Genomic DNA, 20,099 nt, shown 5'->3' on the forward strand with positions numbered 1-20,099 from the left:
ATTTATTTCTACAAAAAAAAAATTAATAAATAAATAAAATAAAATCAATTGATAATTTTGAAATCACATTTTTTTTATATTTGCTATATGGAATTTGGTTGAATATCCCATAATGTAGGCGGATATACAACATTCAAATTAAAAGCAAGATTTATTGCATATCTGATTCTAGTAAATATCTTTACTATCTCCGCACACGTTCACACTTAATTTTAGACTGAATTATTGCATATTTATTTCTAAATTTCTACAAGTTAGCAAAAAAAAAAAAAAAAAGTGCGAAAAACATCGTCTATTAATCTGATAAACATGATTAATTTTTGAAAGTTATTCTTGAATTCGTTGTTTTTAGACACGAATATGTGATTTTTCATTATATTTATCTTAAAACATATTTTTTTTCCGATCATATTTAAATGCGTCTTGGGTGCATATATTATTTCAAGGGAATAATAATAATTATTCTCTTAAACAAAAATTCATTAATTGACTATTTATATTTAACAATTTGATATAGTCTTAAAAAATGTGCAAAAAAAAAATTTTTAAAGCCAATAGTAATGTATAATGAAATTGTTATTATGAATGATAATGAAATTATTATTACAAGATTAATATATTTATTATCATCAAGAACTTCCTTTCGTTGTATAAAAAAAAGGCAAATGTATGCAGATTACACCTTTGCATACAAGATTATATATACTTTGGGGACAACTTTTCACAAAGTGTGTGGTAAAAATGAAGTTATTGGAATTAAAAAATCAAATTTACTCACAAGAGGCGCAACCATAAAATTATTAATGTAACAAATATTAAATTCACAATGTGAAATAGTTAAAAAAAAAAAAAATTAGTGGAACATTCAAAATAATTTACAATTTTCTTTTTTATTTATTAATTTTTTAATTTATTTATATTTTTATTTACTTATTTAATTTTATAAGAAGGTAAAAAAATAATTTTTCTAATTTTCCAATGTGATTGATTGTAAATTAAAAATTACACTGTAAAATGTAACTTAATTACAAGGGTTTTTTTTTTTTTTGGAAAATTAAACTTTAAACTTCTTGAAATAAGTTCTTGGCACGTTGTGAAGATAAAAGATGTTTTGCTCATGTTCTCTTGGAACCGAGAGAGGAGTGTGGTGGCCATATAAGCTGCGAGTCTCAAGAGTGTGGGCCCCACCTTGTAGACGCGTGGGACCGACACCCACGATTCTGCTCGAAGTAATAAGAGGACCCGCAAAATATCCAAGTCCTGTGCGATTAGATTTTTAAATATTTTTAATTTTTCATATTTCAATTCTATTTATTGAAACATATTTTTTTTAGTTTAAAAAAAAAATTTTCGTAAAATTGTGTAGTTTATACATTTTTTGCGTTGGAAATAACAAATCTTTTTTTTTTTTTTTGTTTTAAATTATTTTGTTTTTAAAAAGATGTGTCATTTTCAATTCACAGCATCACTCTGTACGAAATATCATCTTTATAATGTTGATCTGCAATCTTTTGTTGAAGATTAGAGGTTCCAACTTGAATTTCCGGTTTTCATTGTACAACCTTTTTTGTCTCTCTTCCCCCACTTTTCGAATATTCTTTCTCTCTCATACTTTCTTTCGCAAAGGTAAATGAATGCACTTCTTTCTTTACTACTTTCTTGTTTCTTCTTTCGTCCTTCTCTTTCAGACTTGCGCGGCTGATTCAACGATTCTAAAGACTAGATTGTAAGTGAGACGAGTTGTTTACTTGTTCTTTTTTAGACGCGTAGGCGTAACTTATATATATATATTTTGCATTAGGATATGTGTAGGTAAACGAATATTTCTTTAAAGTAGTAAAAAAAAAATTATTTCATTCAAATAAATATTTACTTGAACCAAATAATTTCAAATAACCAAATAATTGAATTAAATATTTATAATTTTTTCTGTACTTTATTTAATGGAAAATAAAAAGTACATTTTTAATTTTGACTAATTATCATTTTACATTGAAATAGTAATGTTTAATTAATTTAAGGTTTCAATGCCGGATTAAAAGGTTCACAAGCCATCAATGTACATCCGGCAGATTTTCCATCTTCCAAACAGAAACAACTATTGCATTCGCTGTAAAAATTTTTTGCAGGACATGGTGTACCTTCAATGTACAATGCTGGAAATAATTTTTCAATTAGATTTTATAAATAACAAAAAAAAAAAAAGAAATCTAAATTTAAATCACAGTGAAATTTTACTGGAAAATAAAGAAAAAGTGAATTTTTTACAATCTTAATTAGAAATTGACTAAACTTACGTCCCCAACGTGTATCAGCTGAAAAAGACAAAAAAAAATTCTTTTAAAACAATTGAAAGATAAAAAAAATAATATGGAGAAAATAAAGTAAACTTACATTCTTCTTCAGGAGCTGGAGCAGAAGCACAAATTGTAACTAATGTTATCAATAGAAAAGCAAAAAATAATTTCATTTTAAAGTTTTTTTTTTTTTTTTCCTCTTAATGAAAAATAAACGTTTATCTTACTAATGAATGTCGAGATTCTTTAATGGCAAAAGATTTAAATTGTTCATCATTTATATACCAAACTTATAAAGAATAATTTTCCACTTCCAACAAAAGCTGTCAGCGTTAGATAATAATCAACTTCATTACTTATTCACGTAATTACTTGATAGTTGTTTTTATTTAAAAAGAAAATGAAACAAAAAATTTTCCATAAGGAAATTTGATTTTTAACATAAAATTATAATTGACAAAATTTCGTTGTTTGTGCAGAAAATTTAAATTTCTATAGAATTCTCTAAATTAAAAAATATTCTCGTACACATTTATTATAAGAGTTTGCGTGCGACAATTTGCCACGCCCAGGATGCAAGAATTCACACTTTAGTCGTTTTCGAATGTGTCTTATCATTGGGAGGCCCACAAAAGTTGGCCTATCGGATTCATTTTTTTTTTTTTTCGGTACAACTGAAGATCTTCATTTAAAAGAATCGTGAATAACTTATACTTCGTATTCGCAAAATGTTCTTGTGTCACGCTACCAATTTTAAGGTTAAAAAGAAGCTAATTAAAAAAAAATGAAATTTGATTTTTTTTCCTGTTTAAATTTTTCAATACTTTGCGCAGTTATAAGAAGAGCATAACAAATTTGGAATAACATCTTTGCCGACAAGTTGCTTGATCCTTATACATTATGCAAAATTTACATTTGCACAAGATGACACGTGACATTCGTTGATGTTAATGCATCTTCAAGTAATACACGTGAAAATGTGAAAATACATTATTTGAAATGGCTTTTATAGGAGAGGGTCAGTTTCTCCTGTCATTCTCGAGACGTTTTTTTTGCGCGCCACCCACGTATATATGTTATTTCATTCCCGTTGGAAGATTCTTCTTCTTCTTCTTCTTCTTCTTCTTCCTCATGCTGGTTTTCTTTTATAACATTTTACAACGAATATAAGGTGCCCGTGACGAAATTAAGCATCTGATTTACACACATTGCTGTGCGAGTAGTCACTAAGTAGATTATTTCGAATGGAAGCGATGATTGAGGATCAGTCCTCTTTAGATATACAGTGAAGATAACGCGCATTCAACTTGTCATATTCAGAAATTCCACACGTCATTTGTTTTTAAATTAAATTATTAAAAAAAATATTAATGTAAACTTTATTTTCTTACAGAATAATTGCAATTTTAGTATACGTTTCTAAAGAAGATGACAAATTTTCGATTCCTTATAGCGATACTAGCGCTCTTACGGTCAAACTGTTGCAACTCAGGTGAGAGATTATTACAAATGGCGTTTAGATATGCGCATGCGTTTTATAAATGCATTTTTTTTTTTGTTGTAATTATCCTAATTTTTCGTTTTACTTTTTTACGATTGATGATTTATAAGAATATTTTGAACTTTAAAAGTATTGAACGACTTTCGAAAGAGAAGAATTTCTGAATATATTTAATCCTGTTGGACCACGTATACACAAGACGTCAAGGTGAGAGCAAAGAACTGTCGCGTGGCCAACCCACGCAAAATCTAACTTGAAGTTTATCCAAATTGAGTAACTTTTAAGGATTTTCCTGTATGCCGCGCGGCAGTAGTTAATTAGCCTTATCTTATCATGAAGTTCAATAAAAACTTCAACTCGAGCAGGCCCTTAATCTTTTTACCATGATTCCATGCAATTATTTCTTATAAAATAAAAATCGAAGAAAAAATATATATATATATATATATTCAGATGAGAGCCTCTCTCATATATGTTTAATATGGAAATTGGTATTCACGCTCTTGACTTTAAATGTTTAACAGGTAGTCATTTACATTTTTCAGCAAGCTCTTTGGTAATAATTTTTCTTATCGATGTAATTACCAAACGTACATGATTTTTGTGTTACAGAAACCATTTCACAAGGTAGGTTATTGTAATTTAGCCAGAGGGGTGAGAGAGGCCACTGAATTGATTATCGAAAAAAAAAAATGAAAAGAAAATATTATTGTTATTCTAAAATTATTAAATATAAAGTTTGGAATTTAGTTTAATGGTATAAGGTGTGTAGGAAAGATTGTTCTTTGCGGACACGTTTAAAACGAGCTCTTTTTGAAATTAAATGGCATTGCCAAGGGCAAAACAGAGAACGATATATAAATATATATATATATATATGGAGAGATATGTGGCGGGTGGATCGTTCTTGGGGGTAATAAAATCCAGCAAAATGCACATCGCCCAATGCTGGAGGATCATTTTCGCGTGCTGATATATTCCGCAACAGTTTACTACCACATACTTCGGTACTCTGCTCCACAGGATATAAATGGGGCACTTAAGTGGGATGTCGTTTGCACGTAACGTTGCCTTCAAAGCTTACCTACCCAGAACAGGGGACGTTTTGAACACGTCACTTAGGTGTGACATGGTAATTCTCACACAGAATCTTCATGGTTTACTCCCCGAAATACACGAATTTTAGATGCTTCTTAATCCATATGGCTTAACTTGCTCTTCGAACTATATATATATATATATTACGAAATATTTTTTTTAAATTTAAATTTGCCATTAACTATTAAATTATTAGTTTTCGATTTTTGTTTAGAGCTTTAAATTAGAATTTCGTTAAAAAGTTATACAAAATTCTTGACTATCGAATTATTATGAAAATACCTCAAGTTGACATCAGTGAGAAATTTACCACTGAGAGCTAAATAATTTTCCAATATATTGCTAGTATGAATAGAGTAAAGTCTTAAATTCTATATAGAAACTAAGACTTTAGAAAACAAGTTTTGTATATATAGTATATGCGAATGGTCATTTATCATTTGAGTAGTTATTGGCTACCTATATAACAAATAACATTATTGTAATAAAGAATATTGTAAAACAAAAAAATTAAATACAGTCAAAATTTGTTATTTCTTCAATTAAATTAAAAAAAAAAATAACAAAAATCATTTAATTTATTTCTAATAAATTTTAAAAAAGGATAATTTTAGATCTTTTGTGTATGAGATCCTTTTTGTAGATCCAGGAACGATGATGCTCCAGACAGTATATATATATATAAGTGCATACCTCGATCGTATCTCGAAGACCGTATTATCAAAAGCTGCTTGCTTTCGTCAGTAAAAATGTAAATTGATGCTGCTCTTGTCGCTACCGATTTCGAGAGAATATAATGGAGATTATCGTAAAAATGAAGCTCAAAAAGAATTTCAAACCATCAGACATATATATATATATATATATATATATATATATATATATATATAAATATGCAAAGCAAAAAATATTGCAATTCAATATACAATGCAATTTAAATTATTTATGAATTTAAATTTTAAATCATTTAACTTTCTCCTAATTACCATAGTAATTATTTTTATTTTAATTAATTTTAATGAAAAATGTACGTTATTCCATATTTAGGTAACAAATAACTTTTATAGAATTAAGCGCAAAGATTTCGCGGAATCTGTAACCTAGTTTCGCGAATTTTGTGATTTAATTTCGCGACCTAGTTTCGCGTATTTTGTGATTTGGTTTCGCGACTAAGGTTTGCGAAATCCGCAATTTAATTTCGCAGAATCCGCGAACTAGTTTTGCAAATTGCGTGATCTGAATTCGCGGAAATCGTGACCTAGTTTCGCGAAATCCGTGATTTCATTTCGCGGAATCTGTGACTTAATTTTTCGAATTTCGCGACCTAGTTTCGCGAAATCCGTGATCTAATTTTGCTAAATTCGCGATCTACTTTCGCATAATCTATGAACTACTTTTGCAAATTTCGTGATCTAATTTCGCGACCTAGATTCGAGTATTTCGTAATCTAGTTTCACGGAGTCCGTTCTCTAGTTTTGCGGAATCCGCAGCCTAGTTTCGCAAGTTTCGTAATCTTATTTCGCGACGTAGTTTCGCAAAATCAGCGATCTTCTTTCGCGGAATCAGCAATCTAGTTTCGCGTATTTCGTGATCTAAATTCAACGGAATCCGTGATTTAGTTTTGCAAATTTTGTGATCTAATTAGTCAACCTAGTTTCGCGTATTTCGTGATCTAGTTTCGCGGAATCCGCGAACTAGTTTTGCAAATTGCGTGATCTTAATTCGCGGAATTCGTGACCTAGTTTCGCGAAATCCGTGATTTAATTTCGCAGAATTCGTGACCTAGTTTTTCGAATTTCGTGATCCAATTTCGAGACCTAGTTTTGCGGAATCCGTGATTTAATTTTTTTGGAATCCGTGATCTACTTTCGCAGAATCTCTGAACTAGTTTTGCAAATTTCGTGATCTAATTTTGCGACCTAGTTTCGTGTATTTCGTAATCTAGTTTCACGGAATTAGTGATCTAGTTTTGCGGAATCCGCAGCCTAGTTTCGCAAGTTTCGTGATCTTATTTCGCTACGTAGTTTCGCAAAATTCGCGATCTACTTTCGCGGAATCAGCAATCTAGTGTCGCGTATTTCGTGATCTAAATTCGCGGAATCCATGATTTAGTTTTGCAAATTTCGTGATCTAATTACTCAACCTAGTTTCGCGTATTTCGTGATCTAGTTTCGCGGAATTCGCGAACTAGTTTTGCAAATTGCGTGATCTTAATTCGCGAAATTCGTGACCTAGTTTCGCGAAATCCGTGATTTAATTTCACAGAATTCGTGACCTAGTTTTTCGAATTTCGTGATCCAATTTCGAGACCTAGTTTCGCGGAATACGTGATTTAATTTTTTGGAATCCGCGATCTACTTTCGCAGAATCTCTGAACTAGTTTTGCAAATTTCGTGATCTAATTTCGCGACCTAGTTTCGCGGAATCCGTGACCGAGTTTCGCGTATTTCGTGATCTAGTTTCGCGGATTTCGTGATATAATTTTGCGACCTAGTTTCGCGTATTTCGTGATCTAGTTTCGCGAATTTGGTGATCTAAATTCGTGGAATCCGTGATCTGGTTTCGCAAATTTCGTGATTTAAATTAAATTGAAAAATTAAATTATTAATATGATGGATTAATTCATTTTATAAAAATTGTAATTCTGACTGTAAACGAATTCTCAGTAATTATTCAACAACACTAATTCATTAAAAAAAAAAGAAAGAAGGAAAAACATGTGCCTATTGCTTAACGATTAATAACAAACATGCATGCCGTATTGCTATTAATATTAGCGCCACGTGATAATTCTCACCTTCTCTTATATGAATATCAGAAAAACATTAATTTTATATATAGATTTTAATATCGATGACGTACAACTTTTGACTAATTATATGGTGCCTTATTTATATATCGGCAATTACCCATAAATAAAAAAATTTATAGACTAAATCGTTTTAAATTCTTAAAATCCTAATAAAAATTTTTGCCTGAAAATCATATAGTACTGTCGGCATAAAAGATTTGTCAGGATTCTTTTTTTTGTATATGAAATATATTTACATTTAACTCGGGGTCACATTTCTCCGCTTGTCGAAGGAAACGCCACAGAAGAACGTGCTTTTGCGGTGATCAGCTTTTAACTGCGAGAGGTCTCTTCTTCTTCTTCTTTTTTTTTTTTGGAATACACAGAAAAATTCCTGTTGTATAGAGCCACTCTCTTGGCAAAGAGGCTGACATTTTTATGCTTACCTTCGGCCGACTGACAACATTTCGACGTTTGGCCATGTCAAGTCGTCGTTTCACGATAATTTACGATGATTCGGCCACCGATTGATTTTGTTTTCGCGCCATGGGTTCACGAAAATGCTCGTTTGTCAGAACAAATTGCTCGTTGTCAGCGCCACTTCTTATATACACCTGATTTTCACCTATTTTTTTTTTTTCTTGACACCTTTCAAAGTATTAAACAAATTTATTTTCAAGTTATTCTACATTTGCTACTGCACAATGTAAATATCAAAATTTTTAGTTAATAATAAATAATTTTTCTTTAGAGGCGCATCACATTATAATAAATTTTTTAATTACTTGCGGATAAATTAAAAAATTATTAAGTATAAGATATATGAATTAATTTTTTATAAATGCGTTCGATTGTTCGAGTTGAGTGCGCCTGGTCATTCAAGACCACTCTAAGAGATTATTATTTTCTGTGTATGTCTCTTGATGATTTAATTTTAACTGCTGTCAAAAATTTAAGGATCATTGGTTAATGTTTTATTAGATTATTCCATGTAGAATATATATTATATAAAAAGCCAAAAAGAAAAAAGAAAGTACATGAGACATGTAAAGTGTGATGATTCATGATGAAAATCATGTGGGTGTGATTGAATTGCAAAAATCAATGTGTCTTTACGATTATTCCTAGCAGATTTAACATATAATTGTTAGGTAAGTTTTTTCTCTTTGGACATTGGTATGAAAAGGAATTTTTTAGCGTTTTTAAAATATTGATTAATTAATTTGTTGTAGGTAATAATTTATAAAAATTTGTTTAATAAATTTTTATTATTTAACCAAAACACTTATTGAAACAAAAACATCGGAAGCAAGACGCTAGGGGCTATAATCTATAAACATTAATAGCCCGTGAAAACGCCTCTTTGCGGTTCTATTCGGCTTCAGTTCATTAAGCCTTTGGTTTTGTGTCGGTTTAGTATGTTGCAAATAAATCCGTTGACTTGGAATACGAACGCCTCTGCTGATTCTCCATCTTGAATTTGCCCACGCGGAAGTTTTCTGTTCCTTCCTAATAGTTTTTTTTTTTTTTTCTTTTATTTATAATATTTTTGTAATTGTCGATATTTTTAAATTATAGAAAAAGTTTAGAACTATTTCAGTCTTATAAAATTTTCCACTAAACTTTATAGAATGATGTGTAAATTGCCTCTAAAGGAAATTTAGATTGTAACTAATAAAGTAATAAATTGACTTTTAGAATATGAAACATCAACCATTGACATGGTTGTATAATGGTTTTTGTTTTTGTGTTTCACGTGATGTTTATTATAGTCATCTGTAAACAATGTTACTCTCGAATTTTACGAGGATATTCTTCGAATTTTATGGGTTTTCGATTTAGATCATAAAATCAAGTATTTTTCTAATATATATAGAAAATATGAAAGTAAAAATAATTTTTTTATTTTAGAAAAATAATCTATAAAACCTGTTTATTTAACAGAAATAAAGGAAAATTAATTTAACTGCCTGGTACTTTGTTGGATGAAGTCCGGTTTTATTGCAGTACTTAAAACTACATACGATTAGTATCTTTAACTTCTTTATTAAGATGTTTAGATTCAATAAAAGCATATCAACTGATTACATATATACTTGGAAATCTGGAAATAACCTAATAGACTTAATTTTTAATATTTTTGAATTAAATTAAAAATTATTTTCTGTTTAGAAAATATAGTCTTAGCTTAAATTCTATTTTCTAGTTAGTTTCTTCAAGTTAATTGCATTTGTTTAACACAATTAGTTTTCATTTAATAGAATTTAACTCATGGCGATAATAGAAATTCTACTTCTCTTATTTTCATATCCTTGCACTGCACCTGAAAACATATACTGTTCATCGTCGTCAAATAAGGGCCTATGTGTCCTCGAACATAAAACACACGCATGCAAATTGTGTGCGTGTGCTCGAGGCACTCTCTCATCGTATTTCAACCTTTTATTTCTTTTCTTCTTTTTATTTCTCGTCCACCTCCAACTTGTTTTTCGTCATCTTTTGTACGCTGGTTACAATACTATACAGTAATGTATAATGAAACTAACAATGAAAATAAATTTTTCGTAAAGTTCTACCCCTTTTTGTATACAAAAAATTTCTGTTATAAAGAATCGATAAATTTTGATCCGATAAGTAAAAAAAAAATGTATTGTCAATTATTTAAATTTTCAACGACTGGCATTATCATTAAAATCAAAGGTTATTTATTAAAAGTATTGAGTGATGATCAAGTAAAACGATCCGGTCAAATGGCACACACCTTCGTAAACCGAAATTCACGATTTACGAGCGGCTCCCATTACAGGGGTCGGAAGCACATGCAATACCCTGGGTGTTGTGGTTTGATGCTGTTCGTGTTGACTACCGTATTGTGTACCTACTTGTTTGGAGGACAAACCCTATATACAGAAGTGGAAGTGTGTGTTTAGGTGCTAAAATAGTCACAAAATTTTCCATGCATGTGAATCATAAACGCAAATATGTTCAAAACTAAGAATGAAAATTTTATACATAAAACTTTAAAAAATATCCTATAAGAAATTTATTATTGATAAAAGTTTCTTCTATTTGACTAGGAATTGAAAAATTCATGTCATATTTGCGTGGGTCGTTATACAAATCCAAAGGATTATAGAACAACTTTTAATATAATAATCCATCGCGTGTACGATATATGTATAAAGTAAAATTACAATTTATGATGCAATTAGTTAATTTTACTCATTGGCGCGTGGCCTAAAAAAAGTTTTCGCCGAAAAGAAATTATTTCTACTTTAAATATTAGAAAAAAAAGTGACATATACAATATAAAAAAAGTGAGCAAAACATATATAGAAATTTGTTGTTCCCACCGATGGAATTTTTTATAGTTGGCCATTTGATATATCCCATTTGGAGGGTGACATTGACATAAGTCTTTGGTGAACACGGCAAATCGGTACTCACGACCCATTAACTTTTCCCCTGGACGGCTCGTTAAAATAAATCCCACTGTTTCGTGGGTGTTGGGATACTCCAATGCGAGTCTTATAAGCTATGCCGCCATTATCGATTGCCATGAATTATCTGATTGTCGCTCGTTAAGCCAGAGATAACGATTAGATCACCTTACTTCTTCTTCTTCTTCTTCTTCTTCTTCTTCCTCTTCTTCTCTTTTTTATACTTATCTTTCAACTTGTCATTTGATTTCGTTCAGCGCGTTTTTTCTGACTCTTTAATGTTTCTGATTTGACACTTTTGGATCTTTACAGATTATAATTTATATAAATTCCAAGTATTAGAATTCTAAAATCATTTTATCTGCTAGATGTTTTCTAAATGCTCAGTGGGCATTAAATGTTCTTACGTTTTTAGAAAGTAAATGTCTGCTTAAAAATGTTTCATGTTTGCCAAACATTTTCGAAAAAGGAAATTAATTTTAGAATTTTATTCTAAATGTACATCTACAAAAGATTTAGGAGTCTTTAGAGCATTAGGCTTAATATTTATACAACCCTAAATAATTTTGGTAGTCATTAAACTTTTCAAAATGTTTTAGATGTCTGCCTCTGTTAATCTGCATCAGCATTAATTTTAATCCATTGTATTGGTGATTTTGTTACAGCGTTACAGATAGGTTTTTTTAGCCTTACGGATGTTGTATTTCTGTATCAAAAAAAAACAGTACCCAGTGGGCAAACAAACATTCTTGTTTTAGGAACGTTTCTAGAACAATGATGTTTTTTGCCCACTGCGGGTACTGCTTTGTTGGTACAGATATACAACATCCGTAAGGCTAAAAAAACCTATCTGTAAGGCTGTAACAAAATCACCAATACAATGGATTAAAATTAATGCAGATGCAGATTTAAAGAATATGATTCATATTGTAGAATTTCAAGTGTAAAATACAGATGTAAATGCATTGCAGCAAATTTTTTGACAACCTCTGAACGAGAAAAAAAGTAATGACGTTTTCCTTAAGCTGCGACATTATTTTCAATTACCGTTAATCTTCTTCTTCTTCTTCTTTTCTAAAGTTTACTCATCTTACTCGTGTGGCTGGGAAGAAAGGAAAGAGACGAGATTTATACACGTATGTGTATATTATATTAATGTCTGCATACCATCAGTCAGCATGTGTGAGTGTAAAGTGTGCCAGCGTCACCCACACACGTTGTAAAATGGTGGGAGTAACCCCTTCTTCGTCCTTTCATCCTTAACTCTATTCTAGTTCAGGTATTTTTCTCATCTTCTTTTTGATAGATTTTCCTTTTCTTTCCTTTCGTTCGCTTTTTTTCCTTCTCTTTCCTTCGGGTAATATTTCTTTCTCTTTTCCATAAATTTTTTTTTTTTTTATCTTCTCTTTTACTCTCGCAATCGTTCAGCCTCCGGTCTAAGGCAACTGACGCCTACACGTTCCACTCTTTGCCCTCCTCAGTCCAGCGCGTGCCTCCACGCGACCAACCACCACCAACCATTGCTCCCTCACTCCTGCAGGATTCCTTTTTCCTATACACGCCCGACATACGAGGAGAATTTCAGTATAGTATCCCTTGAACCAGTGTGCTTCGGTTAGTGCACGTTTCATTGCACAGGGAAAAAGAGAGAAAAACAAAAAAAAAAGATAGAAAGAGGGGGGACAATTTAATGATAATTGTTGACGCGATACGCGAAGCAACAGGTTCAAAATTTCGTTTCTAAATCAGATTCAGATTTTTTGTGACTAGTGACAAAAAAAATTTTTTTCAAAATTAATGTGATGAGCATTGGAAGCATTCATTTAATGTACTATAAAATTGAAAGGTGTTCTTATTTATATCTCCTCACTGTGTGAAATCGATGTCGAACTAAATGACACCTTTTCAATATACAGATAGGCATTTTATACAGAAAATTAAATTTTTTGTACAAAAAGGCCACAATTTTTTAAGCTTTTTTTTTAAGGGAAAGTTAATTTTAAATTAGTTTTTGGAAAACTTAAAAATGTTTTTTCAAGAAAAAGAAATGAGTGAGTCATCATTAGACATTTTGGGTGTTTCAAGGATTTCAAGGAAGAAGAGAACTGTTTTATTTTTTGTTGGAAAATAATAAAAGTGTATATATATATATATATATATACTTGTTGATTGCGAGGTGTAACAGCAGGAAACAGGGCGATTTCCAATCGGCAAGTAGATCGTGTGGGTTGACGTGCGGCGCCAACCTGTTGCTCAAGATCACACGACTTTAAAAAATCAGGCCTATATTCATCTATATTGAAGCAACACTATATTCTTTATCCCTTCTGATTCGAGTGGACTCGCATCGATCTTGCATGAATTAAACACAAGTTATGCGGTTAAGCTGTCCTCGCAGTCTAATCGTCGTTGAAGTGGCGCTGCTCACTTGAGTGTTCCAAGTAACAAACAAGAAGAAGAAGAAGAAGAATAGAAGACTAAGAAGAAGAAGAAGAAAAAGCAACAGAATCCCAACGGAGAATGAGTTTTAAAACAAGTTACAGAAGCTCCTAACAAGTCCCAGTGAAATTTACTAATAGTGAGAAAATTACCAAGTTAAAGAAGAAAAAAAAGAGAGTGTTATATAAAATTGCTTTTCCATGGGGAATGAAATTTATAGATAGCATTGACATTTAAAAATGGGAAGTGTAAATTTTCTTGGGACATTGGTCCTGGGACATATTTTTCTAGTGATGTTAATTGTTGCTAATCCATCGACAAAAGAACTTTTAGAGTGTCGTGTTAATTTAACAAGTGCTATTAAAAATGAATCAGCATTTCTTGATAAAGTTGAAAAAGCCGATTTTATTTTCACTGGTAAAATTAAGGAATTAAAGAGAAATTTAATGCAAGTTAAAGTGAAAAGGTCAATTAAAGGATTTTTAAATGGATCAATTGATCTTGTAATTAATGATACGTGTGGAAAATATATTCGTCGTAGTTATACTGGAATTTTTATGGGTGTTAGATATTTTGCTACTGATAATCTTCAACATACGGGAAAAATTGTGATGCATTTTGGTCCAGTTCCATTGACGTTGACTAATTTGGATAGACTCAACGCTGCTGTTAGAGGTAAGATTTCTATATATATGTTTTAGAAAAAAATGGGTCTGATTTGCAACGCCATGTTGGCTTTGATTTCCAATCGTAATTTTCTGAAATTTTGAATCTGCTATTTCGGTAATTTAATTTAATAAATAATTATTATTCGTAAGATTTTAAAATACCTTTAAAATACCAAAATATTTAATACCCTATGAAAGGTTGATTGTGTTTTTGTTGCTGTGCATTTGTGCAAGCGTCGCATAGCGTCACTTTGCTAATGGAAAATGGAATCTGAATATTTGTAGGGTATAATAATTTTTAAATTTAATAGGGATTATTTAAGCTTATTGTGATGCATTGAAGAAATTGTTAATTAGTTAAATAATTAGATGCAATCAAAATTTTGGATATAAACTCAATGTACGTAAAACTTTTTGCAGCATCTTTAAATTTTCACTCTAAACATAGTTTTTTTCCTTCCTTTCTTCAGAGAAATCTTGTTCTTGTTAATTATTTTAAAAATCTAAGTTTTTAAACCTAAAATTCTCTTTTCGATGGGATTACCATTTTTTTTTTTTAGATGAATTTGATCCGGGTTCAGTGATGGTTTTAAGGGGCTCTAATCTACGTGCGCAGTTGGCTACATTATGTGATATTAAATTTTAATGTTTCAATAGACTAGAGGAAAATTTTCATATCTTGCTCCAAATCCCTAAAGCTCGGCTCTTAAGATTTAGGAAATATGATATTCCATCCTTTATACCTTGCAAGTGACACCTGGTCACTAAACATCATACCACGCTACTGAGACGCCCACATTATCCTGCGTCACTTTTGCCATAGTTATTCTCATGAAAGAGCGATAAGAAAATCGCTCATGATTTCTCTGTAGTCTCTGAATTTTGATTTGACTTGAGTCAATTCAAGGTATGCGTCAACCTACGCATAATTTTTTTTTATACATTAACACACCGCGCCCAATAATGCATGTATTCAAATGATTTCATGAATTTTTCTAATAATAATCCTACTTTTTTCTTGGCTAAATAAAATATTTTAGCAAAATATATTTTTAATTGATTTCGCTGAATATTGATTTGAAGTCATATATTATATATCCAATCGTGTTTGATTAATACTTTTTAATTTCCATGTAAATGCAATTTGAAATATCTTCTTTGATTTCTTATAAATGTACCTATAAAGGACTAGGTGGCAAATCAAATGAGTTTAGTGATTTATTTATTTTTTTTTTTTAATTATATATTTTATTATTTCGAGAATATGAAATATTTTTGCACTACTTTTGTATAATTGGATTTTACAAGAAGTTTTACATGTGTCATATATTCATCTTAAAGGATGAACTTAAAAGATTACAAATTCTGATCTGTTTTGTAATGTCGGAGGCGTCTGATTGTACCACCTTCCGAGCATGACGAGCGCATTATGCACGCTTTGTAAGTCAAGCTGCTGAAAAATCGATTCTCAACCAGGTCCGGTATTTCTTTTGTACTGGTTAATCGATACTATCAAGTACCAATCAATTCGTTATTATTATTATTATTATTTTTTTTTTTGAAGCATATATCTAAAATGCGATATTTATTCTTTTGCATTTGAATGAGCGAAAAGTCACTGATTTGCAGGTATAAATACGTAGTTGATTTCAATCAATTTCTGATGATTTCAGAAGCTTAATATATATTTTTTTGTTTCTTTATCCTTTATGTCAAGAAAGTGAAGCTTATCTTAATCTTTCTTCACCAATTTATAGGGGTTATGTACATGTAATAAATAGGTTTACTGCGCAACTCAATGTGAAACCTAACCTTTAAATTTCACTTTTCTTTCTTGCTACAATTGGTGCGCAGTAATACTCGAATGTTACTGTTTCTTCAGTGATTATTATTATTATTATTATTATTATTATTATTATTATTTAGGCAACCAATATATTTAGCATTATTATATGACTTTTTTATTTAATAAAAGGAATGCCAAAAGGGAGGCAAAAGTATCTCTAGTTTAATGATTTGAAAAATTAAATCAAACTTTCATCTGCATAAGAAATAAAAAATAAATAAATCGCGCAGTAATTCTCATACTTAACGTGACTGAAATATTTTTTAAAAATTATAATTTGGAAATTATATTTGAAATGTGTTGAAGTGATTTTGATCTTTCTATCTGGCCTCTGAGTTGTTTGTTTATATTAAAGAGTACCTTATATCGGAGATCATAACAATGTGAAATATTCTTCAAACATAATTCAATTAATTATACGTGTCTTGACCTGTTTATTATATTGAGAGTGAAAATTTTGAATGTGTTGAAAGTCATTTTGGAATTATCTTTCTACCTGGTTTCTGAGCTGTATGTTTATTTTAAAGTACAGTGGATATATACTTTAGGCCAAAGGTCATGAATGTGTTTGGAAAATCACAAAGATAGTTCAATAAATTAAAAAAATAATTTTTTTTTTTTCATTTAAATATAAATTTTGGTATTAATTATTATAAATTTTTTATTTTATAAATTATGAATTTTATATTTTATAAATTATAAATTTAATAATAAATTAATAATTATAAATTTAATAATAAATTAATAATTATAAATTTAATAATAAATTAATAATTATAAATTTAATAATAAATTAATAATTATAAATATATTATATTATAAATAATTTTTAATATTTCAAAGAATTTTAAAAGGGATTTTGGAATTTTATTATCTTTGTACCTGCGAGCGTTACAAGCTGTATGTTTACATTGAAGTACACAATAGATAGATTGAGGGTTATCAACAATGTGGTTCGAAAATCCCAAAGCTAATTCAATCAGTTGCAATTCGTGTCTTGACCTGTTTTGATGTGGTTATTTTAATTGTGAATAATTTTGTAATTTCAAAATCAGTGTTAAATATCTAATTAATTTCGGGAGTGCTCGCGTCTTTTGTTTTTGCGAAAAAAATGTTTTTTTCTGTTTTTTTTTTTTTTTTGTCATTTTTAGTAAATTTTTTTGTTACGGGAGTGTGGAAAAATTCTTAAAATCGCGATCGCTTAAATTTTTTTAGGGAAAGTATTTTCTTTTTTTTTTAAATTTATTGTCCGAAGTTCGAATGTTTTTTTCTTTCATTTGTCTTTTTAGTAATTTTTTTTTTTGTTCCGGGAGTGTTCGAAATTCTTAAAACCGCGATCGCTTAAATATTTATAGAAAAAGTGTTTTGTCTTTTATTCAGAACGTGATTTCGGGAGTGTTTGTGGCAGAACTGATTGACCGGAACATGTGTGACATCCTCAGCTACATCGTTTGTTGGCCTAAGGTTAGAATTTTTATTAAATTATTGTTTATTATTATTTTTATTAAATTATTGTTTTTCTATTGAAAAATTTAATTTTTAAAAAAAGATTAGTAACATTAACGTTATTAAAAAACATTGATTTTGAAAATAATAATCAATTTTTGATTGTATCCCATGTAGAAATTTGCCTTATCAGGGCTGTAGTAGGGAATGAAACGCGACATCTGATTAGGGCGATCAGAAAATGTGGATTTCCTAATTAGGGGACACATGAGGCGCGGCGTTTCATTTGCTAATAGGGCAGTCTGATCCGACCCCAATCTGGGCCCTGGTAAAAATTTCTACATGCGTAGATATAGGTATTATTTGTTGGTTTTTGATTTACTGTTTTTTAATATAGAACAACTTTAAACGTATATTAATTTACATGGATTCCCTGTCTGCATATCAACTAGTTTTTATTTTTATCGCTTCGTATAGATGTATTCAGTTTTTTTCTCTTTTGACTTCCGTCAATTAGTCTCTCAGTGATGTTTCTCATCCTTTTTTTTCTGTATTTTTCTCTTCTTTCCTTTTTATTTAGCACCAATAACGAAATGTCGAACACGCAAGGGAATAAATATTCTCGAGTGCGTTAGTTCATCTCAAAGTAATAGCAAAAAAATAGTTTTTTTAAAGATTTAAAATAAATTCTTGCTTCTGAAATATTATAAAGCAGATTTAAAACTTTATCTTTAATAAAATGAGGAAATTTAAAATTTTTGGAGTTTAGAAATCAAATTTTTAGAAATAAAAACGATCCACATGAAAAATACAGATCTAATCAAATTGAAGTTTTGAAATACAGATTTTTTGTAGGGGCAATTTTTTTTTTTTAATTCATATTCGGTACAATCTTGATCTCCATATGGTATGCAGGTTATACTTTTGCTGTGCGGTTAATTATAATTCTCAATCCTTTTTCTTGAGGATCGTTTGCAAGATGTAAATTAGTGTCATCTATATGCCAAGTGGTTGTGACATGCTTGTATGAATTTGGTTGGTCACGCGCAATTCCATGGCGAGTAATTAGTCGTTGAGGAATCTGGTTCGCGCAGATATAAGGAGAACCAGAAGAGGATCGTTAGGTTTATTTCAGGCTTATAATATACAGACCCGCAGGGCCTCTCGACACGGCGTTTTAACGACGATTTTGATGAATTTAGTCAGATTTAATTAGGATGGGATCTGTATTTTTCTGCTCCATTACTGCGCACAAATAATTCATGCATAAAATACTTATTCAAATTCGTAGTACAATTATGAAAATAAAATTATATAAAGGAATTGAAAATTATTAAAAAAAATCTTTCTTTCTATATACTTTTAATAAATTTTAACCTCTGGGTTAATAATAAAATGAAAAAAAGTTTCTCACATAGAAGCAAAATTCTTTTGCAAAATCAAGATCTAAAATTTCTTTTATCAACCCGCGTTCTGTTTTTTAGATTCATTTAGATTTCAGTTAGCATTTTTTGACTGAACCAAAATTCAAATTGGTTGATATTGTCAAATAATTACTTTGAACTAAATAATTTTTTGAATTAAATAAATTGTAATTTAAAATTTTGTTTGTTGAAATTATGAATATAGCATATTTTATAATGATCAATTTTCCTTTCAAATTTTTTTCATTTCAAAACATGAAAAATGACTAGAGATTCGTTCTAATTTATTCATTTATTATTCTCAAACTCTTTAATAGATTTTATCAATCAGTATTTTCTATGAATTATTATTATTTATTATTATTATTCACACCTTTTTTAAAAAAAAACCACAGCGGGGGATCTCTTTTAAATTATAGGACATTAGATAAAATTAGAAAAAAATAAATAATCAAAAATAGATTGTAAATCTTTTTTAACAAAAAATATATAAATTCCACTGAAAAGAAGTGTGTTTTCCATAGAGATTCATTTTGAAGATAAGACCACTTTTAAACACTTAGGGTGTTCAAGACGAAAAGATGGCCTTCATTTAAATTTTCGCCTTGGGTGTGTGCATTCGACCTTTACCATGTAGTCTTGGGTAATTTACAAAATATAAATTCTAGCAGTGTATCAACCCCTAACAAATTTAACCACACCCTTTCACGCCCCTTTGCGGTGGTCTCCTCTTATATTTATATTTTTTAATGTTCATTTCCATCTTTGTCTTGAGCAATTTTTTTTTTTTTTTTTTTTTTTCTAAACGCAAGACGTTTTTTTTTTCTGTTTTAAGAGGGGTATGCTTTTAAAAAAATACTTCTTTTTAGTTTTATATTTTGTGGTTTAAAGATTGGTACACGGGAGGCCATTAAGTACGTTATAGTGCGGGTGGAAGAAAAGAGAAAGGACCGCGTATGAGAAAAGAAATTAAAATAAACCGCACAGGGCCATTTGTTTGAGGCATCGATTTTTGAAGCTGACACGAAAAATTACCCTGTATAGAATTTGAAATTATTCTTTTTGAATGAAGAATGACTTTAAATTAACATTATTTATTATTATTTTTAAAATGCAATTTGCAATTATAGGTACTAAAGAAATATTTGA

The 20,099-nt window shown here is 29.9% G+C and overlaps 2 protein-coding genes across 6 annotated transcripts in view; one reads left to right on the forward strand and one right to left on the reverse strand.

Moving 5' to 3' along the window:
* The window catches only part of LOC127277400 (agrin-like), a 260,690-nt gene that overhangs the window by 8,223 nt on the left and 232,368 nt on the right, over positions 1-20,099 (forward strand). For 2 of the 5 annotated variants that reach the window (XM_051298526.1, XM_051298533.1), the window contains exon 1: positions 12,635-14,241. The exons of 2 other annotated variants lie outside the window; for them this stretch is intronic. In XM_051298526.1, coding sequence (XP_051154483.1) covers positions 13,806-14,241 — 436 coding nt within the window. In that variant the 5' untranslated portion in view covers positions 12,635-13,805. Of the gene's footprint in view, positions 1-12,634; positions 14,242-17,527; positions 17,545-20,099 lie in introns of those variants that run through there. One more of the 5 variants, XM_051298549.1, reaches the window with a different exon arrangement.
* On the reverse strand, positions 1,917-2,563 carry LOC127277467 (serine protease inhibitor I/II-like). Its single transcript, XM_051298625.1, has 3 exons — positions 2,395-2,563; positions 2,298-2,315; positions 1,917-2,156 (listed from the first exon to the last, which is right to left on the reverse strand). The coding sequence occupies exons 1-3, from the start codon at positions 2,468-2,470 to the stop codon at positions 2,017-2,019; spliced, it is 234 nt and encodes a 77-aa protein (XP_051154582.1). The 5' UTR covers positions 2,471-2,563; the 3' UTR covers positions 1,917-2,016.

This window comes from Leptopilina boulardi, unplaced genomic scaffold (genome assembly GCF_019393585.1).
Source record: "Leptopilina boulardi isolate dan_hultmark-lab unplaced genomic scaffold, ZJU_Lbou_2.1 LbouV2_110, whole genome shotgun sequence".
In the NCBI taxonomy this organism is placed as follows: domain Eukaryota; kingdom Metazoa; phylum Arthropoda; class Insecta; order Hymenoptera; family Figitidae; genus Leptopilina; species Leptopilina boulardi.

Excerpts from the sequence above, each read along its gene's own strand:
- LOC127277467 (XM_051298625.1), bottom strand. The coding sequence starts at position 2,470 with ATGAAATTATTTTTTGCTTTTCTATTGATAACATTAGTTACAATTTGT.